This window comes from Lepidochelys kempii, chromosome 22 (assembly GCF_965140285.1).
Source record: "Lepidochelys kempii isolate rLepKem1 chromosome 22, rLepKem1.hap1, whole genome shotgun sequence".
Lineage (NCBI taxonomy): Eukaryota > Metazoa > Chordata > Testudines > Cheloniidae > Lepidochelys > Lepidochelys kempii.
This window is the reverse complement of record NC_136401.1, coordinates 22,649,347-22,668,599: the sequence shown is the minus strand read 5'-3', so window position 1 is coordinate 22,668,599 and position 19,253 is coordinate 22,649,347. Positions and strand designations below refer to the sequence as shown.

General features: G+C 47.9%; 1 protein-coding gene across 26 annotated transcripts in view; it reads right to left on the bottom strand.

Moving 5' to 3' along the window:
* The window catches only part of PHLDB1 (pleckstrin homology like domain family B member 1), a 123,174-nt gene that overhangs the window by 52,996 nt on the left and 50,925 nt on the right, over positions 1-19,253 (bottom strand). For all 26 annotated transcript variants that reach the window (XR_012155891.2, XM_073320557.2, XM_073320556.2 and 23 more), the window contains one exon: positions 17,554-17,679. Coding sequence is in view for 25 of the 26 variants with exons in the window: in XM_073320557.2 (XP_073176658.2) it covers positions 17,554-17,679 (126 nt within the window). In the remaining variant the exon portion in view is untranslated. The remainder of the gene's footprint in view (positions 1-17,553; positions 17,680-19,253) is intronic.

Below are 19,253 nucleotides of genomic sequence, written 5' to 3'. Positions count from 1 at the left end.
CTGCCTGTCTTTTCCTCTGGAGTCTTGTAGACAAAACTGAACCCGCAGTGCAGGAAGGGGAGGGAGATGCAGCAAATGAGAGCCAACTCTAGATCTGTTATGTGGTTGAGCATCTGCCTCCCACTCCCACTACAGCAGCAGCCAGGGTGCAGAGCACTTCCAGTTTCACTCTCCCAGCTAAAATGTCACTATCCCCTGCTTCTCTGAGGCCCAGTGTCAACACTCCCTTTCCTTCCCCAGCTGCAATCAGGGACAGGGGAAGGAAGAACATGTAAGATCTGCAAAATCAGAAATCAGGCAGACCGGAGGGAGGGGCAGCTGCTCCCTGGGTGGGATTTGGGGATGGGGCCTCTGGGGGCTTGTCTTGGGGATTTAAAGAGTTTCAGGGACAATAAGGGGGGGAAGGGGAAGATAATTATATTATTTGATTGAATGTCCCTTAGAAACAATTTAACTAACCAGCATGGAGCCAGCTGCTGCCATAACGTTTGCCCGGGCTCTAGAGTTTGAACTATACAACACATCTCTAAACAGGGACAAGCAGGCTGAGCTGGGGGAGGGACCATGTGTCAGCCATAAACCAGACCAGGACACTCACTTGCCTCAGGACATGGGGGATAAATGCAAAGCGGCTCCCCCACAGTTCCTGCCGCTTGGATCTGAACTAACACCCCGCCCCAAAACCCCTGAAGCTGAAGTTGTGTTGGCCCCCAATGCCTCAGGACCCTAGGGATCTCAGCAGGTGGCAAATGGCCAATTCCTTTGCTAAACAGGTGTGTGGTTATCAGCTCCTTGCTCAATAAACTGCAAGGTGGATTGAAGCTTCTGGCTCCCATTAAACTGGCCCCGTACGCCAAGCAAGAACTATCCATGGCACAGTATCTCAAGGTCCCAAATGTTGACCTCATAGAACCCGCGCTCCCCACAGCTACACAGGCTCTGAGAAGCAATACACTCAATTAACCCTTTAAGCTCATCCCCAGGATAGACCCGCATTAGCAGGTGAGTTTAGACGTCTTCCCTCCTTTTGAGCAAACACTGCACATGTGAGCTGGTCAAAAGCTGCCAAGTGCCTCTGCACCTCCTGAGTACCAGCTCCCCCTTCCCATACACACTTTTCTGGGGTTGGGGTGAGCCACGTCTGGAGGCAGCTCCCTCCAAGGGCAGAGCCACCTCCAAAAGCAGCAGCAGCACCATCACTCTTTGCTGCTATACCCTTCCTCAGAGCATCTCCAAACACTTTGCAAACACCAATTAATTAAGCCACAACCTCAGGGCACCTTTCCAACTCTAACGCTCCCAGCAGCAACCAGCAACCACAGCAGAGGGAAACAAACAGCCAACTAGGTCACAAGCTTCTAGGGTGCATCCCCTCTAAACACACAAGCCATCGACTGCCTGCTGATACCCAAATGATGGACAGACCAACCTTCCTGTCTCCACCCGACTTCTACAGGGCCAATAACAGCTACTCGAGTCATTCTAGCTGTGGAGACAACAAGGTCAAGTGGTTAGATCAGGATGCCTGACTCAAGTGCTCCTAGGTTCTATTCCTGGCTCTGCCACTCACCTACTGTGTGACCTTGAGCTAATCCCTTCCCCTTGTAGTGCCACATCATCCCAGGCTCTACAGAGGGGGGTGACGGCACTCACCTGCGGGGTGCCAATTTCTGCTTGCAGAGCTAGCTGGGCCCCCTGGATGGCCAATGCCCAACTACTTGTCTGAGCTGGCAGAAGGCAGCTGACTGGCTTCCTGGAGAAAGTATTGCTCTTGTTTGAAGCCACATAAATGTCAAGCTGAAACCAGACTGCTCTGGCCTGCAGCATTTGTCAGACACGGTTAGATCCCAGCCGGGATTGAGAGTGGCTGGGTTTTTTCCCCTTTAATAAATGAAAAGAATCATGAAGGGGAAGGACGGAGAAGCAGTAATAATACTGCCAGAGCAATAACCCAATCAGGGGCACTTATTGTCTGGCTTTCTGGAAGACTAGACAGACTCCCGGCACGAGTGGCTCACAGTGAGTGCTGAATTAATGGGCAAAGCCATGGTCTCATGGCCAGTTACTGTAAGAGAAGAGATTGATTGGCAGGTTAATCTGCTCATCAGTTCCAGGCAGACCAAAGCTCAATTTATTTCCATTAAATCAGCTCTTCCGCAGATACAAGATTCCTGACCACATCTGCCTGCGGAATTATTTCATAGGAGTAAATTGGTTATTATAATAACAATTGGTTTCAGAGTAGCAGCCGTGTTAGTCTGTATTTGCAAAAAGAAAAGGAGTACCTGTGGCACCTTAGAGACTAACCAATTTATTTGAGCATAAGTTTTCGTGAGCTTGTAGCTAAGTCTCTAAGGTGCCACAGGTACTCCTTTTCTTTTTATAATAACAATGTGCACTTGGTCTGAAGATCCCTATGTGCACTTGGTCTGAAGATTTGCCAACACTTATACAGCCTGTCGTGCCAATAAAACACTTATACAGCCTGTCCTGCCAATAAAAGCTCATTGAATAAAATTGTGTCTCAGACTCACAGATATTAAGGTCAGAAGGGACCATTATGATAATCTAGTCTGACCTCCTGCACAATGCAGGCCACAGAATCTCGCCCACCCACTCCTGCAATAAACCTGTCACCTATGTCCGAGCCACTGAAGTCCTCAAATCATGGTTTAAAGACTTCAAGGTGCAGAGATTCCTCCAGCAAGTGACCCGTGCCCCATGCTACAGAGGAAGGCGAAAAACCCCCAGGGCCTCTTCCAGTCTGCCCTGGAGGAAAATTCCTTCCCAACCCCAAATATGGCGATCAGCTGAACCCTGAGCATGTGGGCAAGATTCACCAGCCAGATACCCAGGAAAGAATTCTCTGTAGTAATTCAGATCCCACCCCATCTAACATCCCACCACAAGCCATTGGGCCTATTTACTATGAATAGTTATAGATCAATTAATTGCCAAAATCATACTATCCCATCATACCATCTCCTCCATAAACCTATTCCAGAACTTCACTCCTCTGATGGTTAGAAACCTTCGTCTAATTTCAAATCTAAACTTCCCGATGGCCAGTTTATATCCATTTGTTCTTGTGTCCACATTGGTACTGAGCTTAAATAATTTCTCTCCCTCTCCGGTATTTATCCCTCTGGTATATTTACAGAGAGCAATCCTATCTCCCCTCAGCCTTCTTTTGGTTAGGCTAAACGAGCCAAGCTCCTTGAGTCTCCTCTCGTAAGACAGGTTTTCCATTCCTCGGATCATCCTAGTAGCCCTTCTCTGTACCTGTTCCAGTTTGAATTCATCCTTCTTAAACATGGGAGACCAGAACTGCACACAGTATTCCAGGTGAGGTCTCACCAGTGCCTTGTATAACGGTACTAACACCTCCTTATCTCTACTGGAAATACCTCGCCTGATGCATCCCAAGACCACATTAGCTTTTTTCACGGCCATATCACATTGGCGGCTCATAGTCATCCTGTGGTCAACCAATATTCCAAGGTCCTTCTCCTCCTCCGTTACTTCTAATTGATGCGTCCCCAGCTTGTAACTAAAATTCTTGTTATTAATCCCTAAATGCATGACCTTACACTTCTCACTATTAAATTTCATCCTATTACTATGACTCCAGTTTACAAGGTCATCCAGATCCTCCTGTATAATATCCTGGTCCTTCTCTAAATTGGCAATACCTCCCAGCTTTGTATCATCCACAAACTTTATTAGCACACTCCCACTTTTTGTGCCAAGGTCAGTAATAAAAAGATTAAATAAGATTGGTCCCAAAACCGATCCCTGAGGAACTCCACTGATAACCTCCCTCCAGTCTGACAGTTCACCTTTCAGTATGACCTGCTGTAGTCTCCCTTTTAAACAATTCCTTATCCACCTTTCCATTTTCATATTGATCCCCATCTTTTCCAATTTAACTAATAATTCCCCATGTGGCATGGTATCAAACGCCTTACTGAAATCTAGGTAAATTAGATCCACTGCATTTCCTTTGTCTAAAAAATCTGTTACTTTCTCAAAGAACGAGATCAGGTTGGTTTGGCACAATCTACCTTTTGTAAAAGCATATTGTATTTTGTCCCATTTACCATTGACCTTAATGTCCTTAACTACTTTCTCCTTCAAAATTTTTTCCAAGACCTTGCATACTACAGATGTCAAACTAACAGATCTGTAGTTACCCGGATCACCTTTTTTCCCTTTCTTAAAAATAGGAACTATGTTAGCAATTCTCCAGTCATATGGTACAACCCCTGAGTTTACAGAGTCATTAAAAATTCTTGCTAATGGGCTTGCAATTTCATATGCCAATTCCTTTAATATTCTTGAATGAAGATTATCTGGGGCCCCCAATTTAGTCCCATTAAGCTGTTCGAGTTTCGCTTCTACCTCAGATATGGTAATATCTACCTCCATATCCTCATTCCCATTTGTCATGCTACCATTATTCCTAAGATCCTCATGAGCCTTATTAAAGACTGAGGCAAAGTATTTGTTTAAATATTAGGCCATGCCTAGATTATCCTTAACCTCCACTCCATCCTCAGTGTTTAGCAGTCCCACTTCTTCTTTCTTTGTTTTCTTCTTATTTATATGGCTATAGAACCTTTTACTATTGATTTTAATTCCCTTTGCAAGGTCCAACTCTACTTGATTTTTAGCCTCTCTCACCATATCCCTACATGTTCTGACCTCAATAAGGTAGCTTTCCTTGCTGATCCCTCCCATCTTCCACTCCCTATATGCTTTCTGCTTTTTCTTAATCACCTCTCTGAGACGCTTGCTCATCCAGCTTGGTCTACAACTCCTGCCTATGAATTTTTTCCCCTTTCTTGGGATGCAGGCTTCTGATAGCTTCTGCAGCTATGACTTGAAGTAATCCCAGGCCTCCTCTGCCTTTAGATCCATAAATTCTTCAGTCCAATCCACTTCCCTAACTAATTTCCTTAATTTTTGAAAGTCAGCCCTTTTGAAATCAAAAACCCTAGTTGCAGATTTATATTTGTTTATCCTGCTGTTCAGTTTGAACTGAATTAGCTCATGATCACGTGAACCAAGGTCGTCCCCTACAACCATTTCTTCTATGAGGTCCTCACTACTCACCAAAACCAAATCTAAAATGGCATCCCCTCTAGTAGGTTCAGCAACTACTTGATGAAGGAATCCATCAGTTATCGCATCTAGGAAAATCTGAGCCCTATTATTATTACTAGCACTTGTCCTCCAGTCTATATCTGGGAAGTTAAAGTCTCCCATGATCACGCAGTTTCCATTAGCATTTACTTCATTAAAAACATTAAAGAGGGCTCTATTCTTAACCAAATTAGATCCCAGTGGTCTATAGCACACCCCAAGTACTATCACAGGGGAGGCTCTAGTAGTTTTCTTCCCCAATGTGATTTTTGCCAAGACAGACTCTGTCTTATCCATCCCATCGCTTCTTATTTCTTTACATTCTACCTCATCATTGATATACAGTACTACTCTACCACCTTTACCCTTAGTTCTGTCTTTACTAAACAGCACAGACCCTTCCGTAGCCGTACTCCAGTCGTGACGACTATTCCACCCTGTTTCTGTTCTCCCTAGAATATCTGGTTTCGCTTCCTGCACCAGTACCTCTAGTTCCTCCACTTTGTTACCCAGGCTCCTCGCATTGGTGTACAAACATCTTAATTTTTGCTGTTTGGCCTCGCTCACATTCTTTACCTGATCAGGCACGGACATTCTACAGCCAGTATGACCTATTAGACTGTCAATTCCTTCCTCCAACTGTACATATGGCCTTGGCTCCACTGTTATTTAGCTATGGGTGGCAGGGAAGGAAGTGCTGGGGCTGATGGGTCACAGAATTTCTGAGTCTGCACCACATGCTCAGCCTACAATAAGCAGCATCACAGGTTTGGCCGAATGATGGCTGGGCAGTCAGCAAAGGCCAACACCTCTGAATCAGAATCGTTCCTGGTGGCAAAGTGGCTGGATTGTCCTAAGAGTGAAAGCCCTTAAGAGCCCTGCCCGCTACTGATCTCGAGACAGCAAATTCTCAGCATACCCCATCTCCAAGGGCACTGGATGCAGGAAGATGTGAGCAGGATGTCTGGGTCAGAACAAGACATTCTCTGAAGCACAGGGGCGGCCCAAGAATCTCCCAGTTTCCCCCAAGAGGGGCCTGGCATCGATACCCACAGGTTATGCAGGACATAAAAGACCCAGCAGGGTGGATTGATTTAAACCAAAGTGATTTAAATCACCAATTTTAATCATGATTTAAATCAGCATGCAGGAAACCTTGATTTGAATAACTGATTTTAATCTTGCTTTGCTTTTGTACTTTAGTTACTTTCATAAAGAGATGTTGATTCTCATTGTTGGTAAACATTAAAATATGTTGATTTGCAACTAAATACAGCCTGTACACTGAAATCTGTTGCTTCTTTTTGCTAACCAGGAGGATATTCTATATCTATACACATTTATTTAAGCAGTCATATAGCTTAAACATTTATTCAGATTCTTACTTTTTAAATTTTTATTAACCAGATGATGATTAATTTTTTACTTGTGATTTGGTACAATTTGGATGGAAATTCAAATTCAGTAAAAAATGCACAAAAGCAGCTTTTTAATTTTGTTTTTATTAATTAAAAACTACCTTAAATGTGCTGGATATAAAATAAAAAAAAAGATTTACAGAATATGTTTTGCATTTAAAATTAACTTATTAAACAAAAGTAGTAGTTAGGGAATTGAACCGATTTTTCTGGTCTTCAAGATTTTAGAATTAGTAGATCTCAGCCCTCTCATACCTGGTTTTTATTAATAGATTGAAGGAGGAAAACAAGTTTTTCTGCTTTTTCAACTCCTACTGGTTTTTGAACTTTGACTGAACTAGTTATTGAACTGAAATAGTTGAATAAACTGAAAAAAATATTTTCTTTGCTCCTGCAGAAAAGATACTGTTGTTGAAAGCTGGTTTAGCACTTCAGTAAACTCTGGTTCCAGGTGCTTAGCCAGTGACTTCCAGTTCTTCAAAACTTCACAGCAAATATGTACTGCTTAATATATTTTTATTCAACTGAAATTATTTTAATAGATTACAGTAAGTTTAGGCCTTAACGTAGATTGGTCATAATTTCACATTTACATTTAAATAGTTTTATTTTTAAAAATAAACCTGTTTCTAATTTAAATGCAAAAATCTCATTTTTTTGGATAAAAAATTAAGCAACCAATTTTTATCCAAGCCCTCCTCTTTATACAACCCATTCTGCCCCTATGTCTCCCCAGTGCCCAGCACCATCAACAGTCATCAGTAATACAAACACATGCTAGCAAAGGACATTGCAGAGCCCTCTCTTCAAAACATCAGGGCAGAGTTGGCTACAGGATAGGTGAGGACCAGCCTTCAGATTGGAGACCATTTTCAGAGGTGAATCAGACCAGCTGGACTAGCTCCCTTTGAAAAGCATCTCCAGGTGTTGAAACCACAGCAAGCCAGAATCCAGACGGCCCCCTGGCTGACTGCAGTGCTGGGACCTGCCCCCTCAGAACCAGCACTCACTGCAGAGGCAGTCATAGGCAATAAAGGGACAGAAATCAAATTACTTAAGAAAAGTGAATTCAGTTCTGCCTGGAGCCCTCGGCTGACATCGAACAGGGCTCTGCTGGATGTATCCAATGGGAACCAGTGACAATTCCCCACTCTCATCCTAGGCTGACTTCTGTGTATGCAGGGAATGGATACTTCTATGCCACAGACCAAAATGCCGTAGTGAAAAGTCTTGAGGCTGTCCAAGAAAAGTGTAAGACCTCTCCTCTCCAATTTCTACCCAGGCATGGTTCCTGGCCCTCCTGGTGGGGGGAGGGGGGGGTTTCTGGGGTTCCAGAAGCTCTGACACACTAATTGGCTCCACATGCTCCCTTCCCTCACATGCTGCTCTAACAGGTTAACAGCAGCATGTGGTCCCTCACACACACTAGTGGGTATCAAGCTACCCCAGGCAGTAATCTCCCAGCCTATCTCCTCTCCTTGTGCATCATCCTAGCTAGTTTGATACAGCCAATGCAGGCCCAGACAGCAGTCAGGGCCCGAGATGCTGCAGCTGTGCATTCCTCCATGCAAACAGCTAATGCCTTCTGTTCTACAGTCCCAGACAAACACAACCCTGATGCAACAGAGAAAGAGCTTACTTCCATTGGGACTGCTAATAGTCTGCAAAGGGGAAGATGTTATTCTGAATTAAGCTCCCGTCCCCTGACACCTGGGGTTTAGGGGCTGTGTGTGACTGCACAGCATGAGGAATCTGAGGTCCCTGCAATACTTCATTCATAGGGAGTAGAACCCAAGCCTCTCCTGATGGGAGTGGGTCGCAAAGGACAGGTATGGTGGGCAGAGGGAAAAGAAGCCCTTCTCTTGTGAGCTTTGGTAAAGAGTGTGGGCCAAATTCTGTCCTGGCTTTGCAGGGACAGCAGGGGAGAAGGGCAAAGAAGGCTTTGCCCTACCTGTGTGCTTCCTCTTCCTGGGAGCTATGTCTGAAGACTGCCTATAGCCCCAAGGGGCCATTCTGGCAACCAGGAATAGCCAGAGCACAGCAACATCCTGGCCACGACACCATGCCAGGAGCTGCAGGGGAGGTATGGAGTGGCGCTGGAAGCTCTGCACAGCCTGAGAAGGTGTGTGGAAACAGCACACTGGCCTGGATAAAAGCAAGGCCCATCTAGCCCAGTCTCCCATCAATAGCCAGTGGGAGAGGGGGAGAACAGCCACAGAAAGTGAAGGAGACTTGCACTCCATAGAGAAACACTAAATAAAATAAGTTGCAAGTAACAATGAACCCCTGGGCTGAAGAAGCAGCCTTTGAATCTCGCATTTATTCGCCCTTACAGACAAGCGCTGCCTGCAGCTCCCCAACCCAGCTCCAGACACATCAGATGAGGCTCATGACCTTGTGTTTTATGCTGTTCTGAGGGCTAGAAGGTCTCTGGAACCTGCCCTGTGACCAGGAGAGCTGGTGTGAAATGCCAGCCAGGTTGTGTGTTCAGCCAAGGGTTCAGCTCAGGAGCTGCTACAATTAAACTCTTTGGAGACAACTATTAATAATTAACAAACAGAAGTGCAGTTGCTGAGCTGAGTCAACAGTGGGTGCAGGAACGGAAAGGCCACAAACCAGAGTAAATGCTATTCGTATTCATGCAAATAGCAGGCATCTCTTAGCAAGCAGAGAGATCATTTTAGAAACATTTCAGTCCCCAACCCTGGGATTTTTTTCACCAGCTGGAAACACAAAGGTCCTAACAGCTCCTCTATCAGGGTCCAGTGTCCCAATGGCCCTCGGCAGGAGTGGGGACGCTGGTATGTCTAAACTGAGAGATCCAATTAACGCAGGGCTTTTCTCAAGATGGCCCTGTATCTGTGCTGGGTGACATCTGCATTCAGTGTAATGGAGTTTTTAACCGAAACTTCAATAACGATCATTTATGTAATGAGCAAATAGCAGCTTTACCTGCCAAACTGCCTGTGTGTTTCATTTATTAAAGTGGAGTGAACTGGGGCAGCTGGCACTCAGCCACATAAGCACTGCTCCCTCATGAGCAGTGGGGGCTAGCATCCCAGACAGTACTGCTTAACAAGACACCGCATGGTCAGGTTCCGTGGTTACAATGTTGAGAAACAAAAAACGCAGGAGGGAGGGAGAGCCAGCAGTGCTTCACCACAGCCAGCATTTCTTACATAGAACATGCCTCCTACCCCACACATCTTCACATGGGACTCGCACCAGGCTCCCAACTGTGTCCCAACACCAAGTCCTGGGGTGAAATCCTGGCCCCACTTACATCAGCAAGGGCTCTGCTAGCAATCTCAATGGGACCAAGAATACACTCCTAGGGTTTCTCAGTGCCTCATCAATGTACTTTGCCCATGATGGGTGCTTGGGAGGAGGGATGCACTCTGCTATAAACTGCTGGTACAGGATTCCAGCTTGACCTCCCCCTTACTGCCAACCACTCAGCTCTTCAAAGTGCTTTCCAAACAGTAAGGAGTTAAGTCTCACAAGGAGGCAAGGTCACGGGCCCTATCATCGGGTTAGCATCCTTTAATGGGGCCTGGTCCCAGCCCCGAAGGTGGAGTAGCTGCTGAAGGGTCAGGTGACTAAATTAGAGAGCACCTGGTGCTCATAAAAAGTCAGGAGATGCTCAGTTGGGGGAGAGGGGAATCTGGAAGGAGGCTCCCACAGAAACCCCTGGGTTAGAGGCTCCAGGGAGAGCTGCCTCAAGAGTCAGGGCTCTATAAAATAGTGATGGAAACTGAGCAGAGCCCAGGAGGGCTTAGGAGCTGAGCCCACAGGGGATAGAGGATTGTTTTGGTTTTGTGTTTGTTTGGAGTTTACTGCCCAGGAAGGGGTGGACTCTGATGTGACTCAGCCTTGGTCTACACTAGGAGTTGAGGTCGAATTTAGCAGCATTAAATCATTTTAACCCTGCACTTGTCCACACGACGAAGCCCTTTTTTTTGACTTAAAGGGCTCTTAAAATAGATTTCCTTACTCCACCCCCGACAAGGGGATTAGCGCTGAAATTGGCCTTGCTGGGTCGAATTTGGGGTACTGTGGACGCAATTAGACAGTATTGGCCTCCGGGAGCTATCCCAGAGTGCTCCACTGTGACCACTCTGGACAGGACTCTCAACTCAGATGCACTGGCCAGGTAGACAGGAAAAGGCCTGCGAACTTTTGAATTTCAATTTCCTGTTTGGCCAGCGTGGCAAGCTGCAGGTGACCATGCAGAGCTCATCAGCAGAGTGATCATGATGGAGTCCCAGAATCGCAAAAGAGCTCCAGCATGGACCGAACGGGAGGTACAGGATCTGATCGCTGTATGGGGAGAAGAATCCGTGCTATCAGAACTCCATTCCAGTTTTTGAAATACCAAAACATTTGTCAAAATCTCCCAGGGCATGAAGGACAGAGGCAGTGCTGCGTGAAACTTAAGGAGCTGAGGCAAGCCTACCAGAAAACCAGAGAGGCGAACGGCCGCTCCGGGTTCGAGCCCCAAACATGCCGCTTCTATGATGAGCTGCATGCCATTTTAGGGGGTTCAGCCACCACTACCCCAGCCATGTTGTTTGACTCCTTCAATGGAGATGGAGGCAACACGGAAGCAGGTTTTGGGGACGAGGAAAATGATGATGATGATGAGGTTGTAGATAGCTCACAGCAAGCAAGTGGAGAAACCATTTTTCCCGACAGCCAGGAACTGTTTCTCACCCTGGACCTGGAATGTATGTTTGCTGGGGTTCAAACAATATCCGTTCTTTATCTCTCTGTGTTATCCTCAGGAGAGTGATATCATTCATGGTCACCTGGTTGAAATAGGGTGCTTTTCTTAAGGGGACACTCAGAGGTGCCCATTCCTGCTGGGCTGTTTGCCCATTGCTGAACAGAAATGTTCCCCGCTGTTAGCCACGGGGAGGGGGAAGGGGCTAGCCACGCGCTTGGGGGAGGCAAAATGCGACCTTGTAACGAAAGCACATGTGCTATGTATGTAATGTTAACAGCAAGGTTTACCGTGAAAGAGTGTACCCATTGTTCTATAAAATATGTCTTTTTAAACACCACTGTCCCTTTTTTTTTTTCTCCACCAGCTGCATGTGTTTTAAGGATCACAGGATCTTCTCCTTCTCAGAGGCTTGCGAAGATTAGAAGGTGAAAAAAACGCACTCGTGATGAAATGTTCTCTGAGCTCATGCTGCCCTCCCACACTGACAGAGCACAGACGAATGCGTGGAGGCAGACAATGTCAGAGTGCAGGAAAGCACAAAATGACCGGGAGGAGAGGTGGTGAACTGAAGAGAGTAAGTGGCGGGCTGAAGAGAGGGCTGAAGCTGAAAGGTGGCGGCAGCGTGATGAGAGGAGGCAGGATTCAATGCTGAGGCTGCTGGAGGATCAAACCAGTGTATGGTTGAGCTGCAGGAAAGGCAGCAGGAGCACAGACTGCCACTACAGCCCCTGTATAACCAACTGCCCTCCTCCCCAAGTTCCATAGCTTCCTCACCCAGACGCCCAAGTATGCGGTAGGGGGGCCTCCGGCCACCCAGCCACTCCACCCCAGAGGATTGCCCAAGCAACAGAAGGCTGGCATTCAATAAGTTTTAAAGTTTTAAAGTGCTGTGTGACCTTGTCCTTCCCTCCTCCACCACCCCTCCTGGTGCTTCTCTCCTTCACCACCCCTCACAGAATCATAGAATATCAGGGTTGGAAGGGACCTCAGGAGGTCATCTAGTCCAACCACCTGCTCAAAGCAGGACCAATCCCCAATTAAATCATCCCAGCCAGGGCTTTGTCAAGCCTGACCTTAAAAACTTCTAAGGAAGGAAATTCCACCACCTCCCTAGGTAACGCATTCCAGTGTTTCACCACCCTCCTAGTGAAAAAGTTTTTCCTAATATCCAACCTAAACCTCCCCCACTGCAACTTGAGACCATTACTCCTTGTCCTGTCCTCTTCTACCACTGAGAATAGTCTAGAACCATCCTCTCTGGAACCACCTCTCAGGTAGTTGAAAGCAGTTATCAAATCCCCCCTCATTCTTCTCTTCTGCAGACTAAACAATCCCAGTTCCCTCAGCCTCTCCTCATAACTCACGTGTTCCAGACCCCTATTCATTTTTGTTGCCCTTCGCTGGACTCTCTCCAATTTATCCACATCCTTCTTGTAGTGTGGGGCCCAAAACTGGACATAGTCCTCCAGATGAGGCCTCACCAATGTCGAATAGAGGGGGACGATCACGTCCCTCGATCTGCTCGCTATGCCCCTACTCATACATCCCAAAATGCCATTGGCCTTCTTGGCAACAAGGGCACGCTGCTGACTCATATCCAGCTTCTCGTCCACTGTCACCCCTAGGTCCTTTTCCGCAGAACTGCTGCTGAGCCATTCGGTCCCTAGTCTGTAGCGGTGCATTGGGTTCTTCCGTCCTAAGTGCAGGACCCTGCACTTATCCTTATTGAACCTCATCAGATTTCTTTTGGCCCAATCCTCCAATTTGTCTAGGTCCCTCTGTATCCTATCCCAGCCCTCCAGCGTATCTACCACTCCTCCCAGTTTAGTATCAGCCGCAAATTTGCTGAGAGTGCAATCCACACCATCCTCCTGATCATTTATGAAGATATTGAACAAAACCGGCCCCAGGACCGACCCCTGGGGTACTCCACTTGACACCGGCTGCCAACTAGACATGGAGCCATTGATCACTACCCGTTGAGCCCGACAATCTAGCCAACTTTCTACCCACCTTATAGTGTATTCATCCAGCCCATACTTCTTTAACTTGCTGACAAGAATACTGTGGGAGACTGTGTCGAAAGCTTTGCTAAAGTCAAGAAACAATACATCCACAGAACCAGTAATCTCATCATAGAACCAGTAATCTCATCAATCTCATCCCTCCTGGACTACCTTGGTAGATATCCCCCTATTTGTGTGATGAATGCATGAATGTGAAGCAACAATGACTTTATTGCCTCTGCAAGTGGTGATCGAAGGGAGGTGGGGAGGGTGGTTAGCTTACAGGGAAGTAGAGTGAACCAAGGGGCGGGGGGTTTCCATCAAGGAGAAACAAACAGAACTTTCACACCGTAGCCTGTCCAGTCATGAAACTGGCTTGCAAAGCTTCTCTGATGCACACCGCGCCCTCCTGTGCTCTTCTAACCGCCCTGGTGTCTGGCTGTGCGTAACCAGCAGCCAGGCAATTTGCCTCAACCTCCCACCCCACCATAAACGTCTCCCCCCTTACTCTCACAGATATTGTGGAGCGCACAGCAAGCAGTAATAACAGTGGGAATATTGGTTTCGCTGAGGTGTAACCGAGTCAGTAAACTGCGCCAGTGTGCTTTTAAACGTCCAAATGCACATTCTACCACCATTCTTCACTCGCTCAGCCTGTAGATGAACAGCTCCTGACTGCTGTCCAGGCTGCCTGTGTATGGCTTCATGAGCCATGGCATTAAGGGGTAGGCTGGGTCCCCAAGGATAACTATAGGCATTTCAACATCCCCAAAGGTTATTTTCTGGTTTGGGAATAAAGTCCCTTCCTGCAGCTTTTGAAACAGACCAGAGTTCCTGAAGATGCGAGCGTCATGTACCTTTCCCGGCCATCCCACGTTGATGTTGGTGAAACGTCCCTCGTGATCCACCAGTGCTTGCAGCACTATTGAAAAGTACCCCTTGCGGTTTATGTACTCGCCAGCTTGGTGCTCCAGTGCCAAGATAGGGATATGGGTTCCGTCTATGGCCCCACGACAGTTAGGAAATCCCTTTGCAGCAAAGCCATCCACTATGACCTGCACATTTCCCAGGGTCACTACCCTTGATATCAGCAGATCTTTGACTGCGCTGGCTACTTGCATCACAGCAGCCCCCACAGTAGATTTGCCCACTCCAAATTGATTCCCGACTGACCAGTAGCTGTCTGGCGTTGCAAGTTCCGACAGGGCTATTGCCACTCGCTTCTCAACTGTGAGGGCTGCTCTCATCTTGGTATTCTTGCACCTCAGGGCAGGGGAAAGCAAGTCACAAAGTTCCATGAAAGTGCCCTTACGCATGCGAAAGTTTCGCAGCCACTGGAAATCGTCCCAGACCTGCAACACTATGTGGTCCCACCAGTCTGTGCTTGTTTCCCAAGCCCAGAATCGGCGTTCCACCGCATGAACCTGCCCCGTTAGCACCATGATGCCCACATTGCCAGGGCCTGTGCTTTGAGAGAAATCTGTGTCCATGTCCTCATCACTCACGTCATCGCGCTGACGTCACCTACTCGCCCGGGATCGCTTTGCCAGATTCTGGTGCTGCATATACTGCTGGATAATGCGTGTGGTGTTTAATGTGCTCCTAATTGCCAAAGTGATCTGAGTGGGCTCCATGCTTGCTGTGGTATGGCGTCTACGCAGAAAAAAGGCGATGAACGATTGTCTGCCATTGCCCTGATGGAGGGAGGGGCAACTGACGACATGGCTTATAGGGTTGGCTTACAGGGAATTAAAATCAACAAACGGGGTGGCTTTGCGAGAAACTGAATGGCCCCCTCAAGGATAGAACTCAAAACTGGGTTTAGCAGGCTGTTGATTTCACAGAGGAAGGGAGAGAGGAGAAAATGAATACAAAACAAATCTGATCTATTTCTTGTTTTGAGCCACTTCATCTATCTTTATACATCTTGCTGGCAGCAGACTGTGCAGTATGACTGCTAGCCATCGTCAACACCTGGGTGCTCGGCAGAAGACAGTGCAGTATGACTACTGGCCATCATCTTCTGCTAGCTGCAGATTAAAAGACAGTGCGGGATTGAATCGCCATGAGATGAAACAAGGGAAATGACCTGGCTGAGTCACTCCCATGTTTGCCCAGGCACTCGGTTAAAAGAGCAACCAGGACTACATTGATGATGGCTACCAGTCATACTGCACTGTCTGCTGCCAAAAGGCAATAAACTGCTGCTGTGTAGCAATGCAGTACCACGTCTGCCAGCATCCAGGAGACATACGGTGATGGTTAGCTGAGCAGGGTCCATGCTTGCTGTGGTATGGCGTCTGTACAGGTAACTCAAGAAAAAAGGCACAAAACGATTGTCTGCCCTTGCTTTCACAGAGGGAGGGAGGGAGGGAATGGAGGCCTGATGATATGTACCCAGAACCACCCGCGACAATGTTTTAGCCCCATCAGGCACTGGGAATTCTACCCAGAATTCAAATAGGCGGTGGAGAGTGCGGGAACTGTGGGATAGCCACCCACAGTGCAACGCTCCAGAAGTCGACGGTTGTCTTGGTACTGTGGACACACTCCGCCGACTACATGCACTTAGAGCATTTCTGTGGGGACACACACAATCAACTGTATAAAAACACTTTCTACAAAACTGACTTCTAGAAATTCAACCTAATTTCATAGTGTAGACATACCCTAAGTCACTGCAGCAACTGGGTGTGCTGAAAGCTATGTAGGTTGTGCAGTAGCGTGCCATGCCACAAAGTGGTGTGCTCAGAGACTGCCCCAATACAAGCCCCATTGTACAGATAGAGGAATGCAAGCAGGAAAGGACTAGCTGTCAACAGCCAGACTCCCTTATTGGAAAGCCTCTGTGAACTCCCTCCTCTGCTCCCTCTCTATCTCCCAGGCTGGTTCCCAGTATCGCTGTGCTGCTAGCACAGACTCTCACTGAATGCTTCCCACAGTAGGCATCAAGTCAGCAAGTCTGTATCAAGTGGCCATTAAGGAGAACAACATTTAGTCTGCATCAGCCAGACCGCCTCACTGCCCATCCCCCAAGAAGGGTCAAGCGGGTATCTTGGTGAGGGTGCTCTGATAACAGCACATGAAGGGTTAAACCAAACAGTGCTACAGGGACTAGAAAGCTCAGCACTTGAGAGACATTAAATCCTAGGTTGTGCAGGCCACCCTGTAGCTTCTCTGGGCTGGGTCATATGGCGAACCATAACTCCAACGTGTGGCTGTACAACCATGTTAGGCGCATGCTCTCACAGGAATGGACTTACTGAGCTATCATACCTCACCTGCTTCCCCCAGTCACTCACTGCCAGCCCTAATGCCATCAGCTTTGACTCAGCCTAAACAAAGGTCAGTCATGGCTGCAACTGGAAGTAGGAGACTGGGCTTGATGGACACATCTGCAAATCCAATAGACCAGTTCTGCCATCACACCAAATAGAAAGGCTTTGGCCCAGCTCTGCAGCCCTTGCTCAAGGCAAAATTCCCACTGAAGCAAACTGGAGTGCTGCCTGAGTAAGGACTGCAGACCTGGGCCACGGCATTTCCATTTGGTGTGATGGCAGAACTGGCCTATAGGAGCAGACATGTCAATCAAACCCAATCTCCCACTTCCATCAGCAGCCTCCACCTGATCCTTCAGAAGCAAATGAGTTCCTTTCTCCCCTTCCTTTACTGGTGAGAGAGGGAGAGATTCCTGCCTGACATTGCTGCCACTCTGACTCTGGACAGGCACCAAACCCAGCACTGGTGACTCACAGTAGCTCAGAGAGCGCAGCAACAACCTGGCAGAGAGTAGGAGTAGCTACAGAAGAAAAGACCACAGCACTGGACAGAAATGCCAATCTGAGCCCTGGCAGTGCCTCCTCCTCAAACTTCTCTCTCCAAGGCCCAGGGTTTGACCTTTGCCCCACTGAATATCTGGGCTCTGTTGAGCTCATTACACTGAGGCTTTGTCTACACTGGTACTTTGTGGGCAAAATGTTTGTTGTTCAGGGGTGTTAAAACAACACACCCCCTCCCCCCAAATGACAGAAGTTTTACTGATGAAAAGCTCCGGTGTGAACAGCACTTTGTTGGCAGGAACACTCTCCTGCCGACAAAGCTGCTGCTGCTTGGGGGTGGGGTGGATTATTATCCCCACATTAGAGGTGGGGAAACAAGCACAGAGAGGGGAAACTGACTTGCCTGAGTCAGCAGCAGAGTCAAGAACAGAACACAGGTGTACTCACTCCCAGGCCCTGAGCATGGAGGCTTCACCTACCTGCCATGAGTCCATATGGGGCCCCAGGACTCCTTTCTCCAGCTGGGATCATGCTTTTCATCCACTTGGCCTCAGCAGGGTGATTAAACCGGAGGAAGGTCGACTGCCCCAGGCAGATCATGCACCCTTGGGGAAAGAGAGTGAGATGGAGCAGGTTATAGCATACAGTGAACATGGCCACCCCAGTCCTTGAGGGTCTCTCTGTCCACAATGCACCCCCAAGGGATTCATCTACTGTACACACCCCAACAGTTGGGAAACTCTGGTCATGGCCAGGGAACTGGCAGGTTCTCTGTTCCAAATGTACCAGCTAGCTGTCCAGCTGCCCTGAGACAGTAGGCACATTGATGGAATCATTCTTTGTATCACCATAGCACCAGGATCCTGAGTCATGGCGCAGGAGCCCACTGAGCTAGGCACAGAATCACTGCCATTACACTTCCCTTCCTGAAGGACCACAAGGAGCTTTACGGAAGTCCCACCAGGATTTACACAGAGCCAAAGCTAAACTCCACCCTTGGACACATGAAGTGATCCCACTGCCCACACTGGAGCTGCACACATGGCTCCTGATTAAAGAGCCAGGCCTGAGGAGCCTCTGGTGGCAGAGAGACACCAACAGAACTCTTAGCCCACCCCTTTATGCCTGGCAGCGTAGCGTAAGCGAGGAGGACACGAATGCCAGGTACAGAGGGGTTGAGGGTGGGGCCTGGTGGGTTTCAGGCACATTGGAGATTTGTCGTCAGGTCACAGGGCTGATGTGGAACTCACAGAAGCTGGCGTGTCACTTTGCTCAGTGGGTATTGCAGATACTATGTGCTGTGGGGGTGCACTAGAACAAGAGCCTATGGTACAGGACCATAGCCTGTCAAGAGGTGTGAGACTATGAATGAATATCCCCTGCACAAGCCTACTGGGGGTGGTTGAGGGGAAGCCCCTCAAACCTACTTGCTAACTAGACATCTGACCCTCCCCACTGAGCCATTCGCTTCCCCTGTTAGACATTCTGTGATTGGTTATTGCTGCGCTCATCTGTGCCTCCCAAGAATGAGCGGAGGGAGCCTTGCAAAGAGGTGGCAGCTTGAAAAAGAAGAGTCTTGTGCATCTTAAAGAGAGGAGCGCAGCTGTGCTCCAGACTCAGACAATTGCTCTCTATTGTACACCCTCCTCTCTCCTGCCTGGGCTGAGACAGGAGTGTCCATCCACCCACCCAGCTTCAAGTCCAAGGGCAGCGAGGGAGATAAGAGCCAGTTTGCACAGAGACATGATGCAAATACCGTAAGACTGAAGGATCACTGGGAGGCTATTGTGCTGGGACCACCAATTATGGGTGCAGTCACTGACTCACCATACCCAAGACTTCCTACATCACCAGATCCTCCTTTCCTTTCCTAAGGCAGGTTGGGATACATGCAGCCCAGCTGTAGCACTCCTTAGACATGAGCTGGCAGCAAGACTGCATCAGTCCTAGCCAAATATTGCCCAGTGTCAAACCTCCCTTTCCTGAGCAAGCTCATCTAACTGAACCCAGCAATCTAGACCTGGCAGAATCTGCATTCAGGACAGGATGTGGAACTGAAACTGCTTTGTGGCACTGATGGATATCCATTCTCATCCTCCTGCACCCCTCTGCAGTGTTTAACATTGCTGAGCACAAGATACTGCTGTCTCACCTGAGAGAGGTGGCAGGAGTCCAGAGG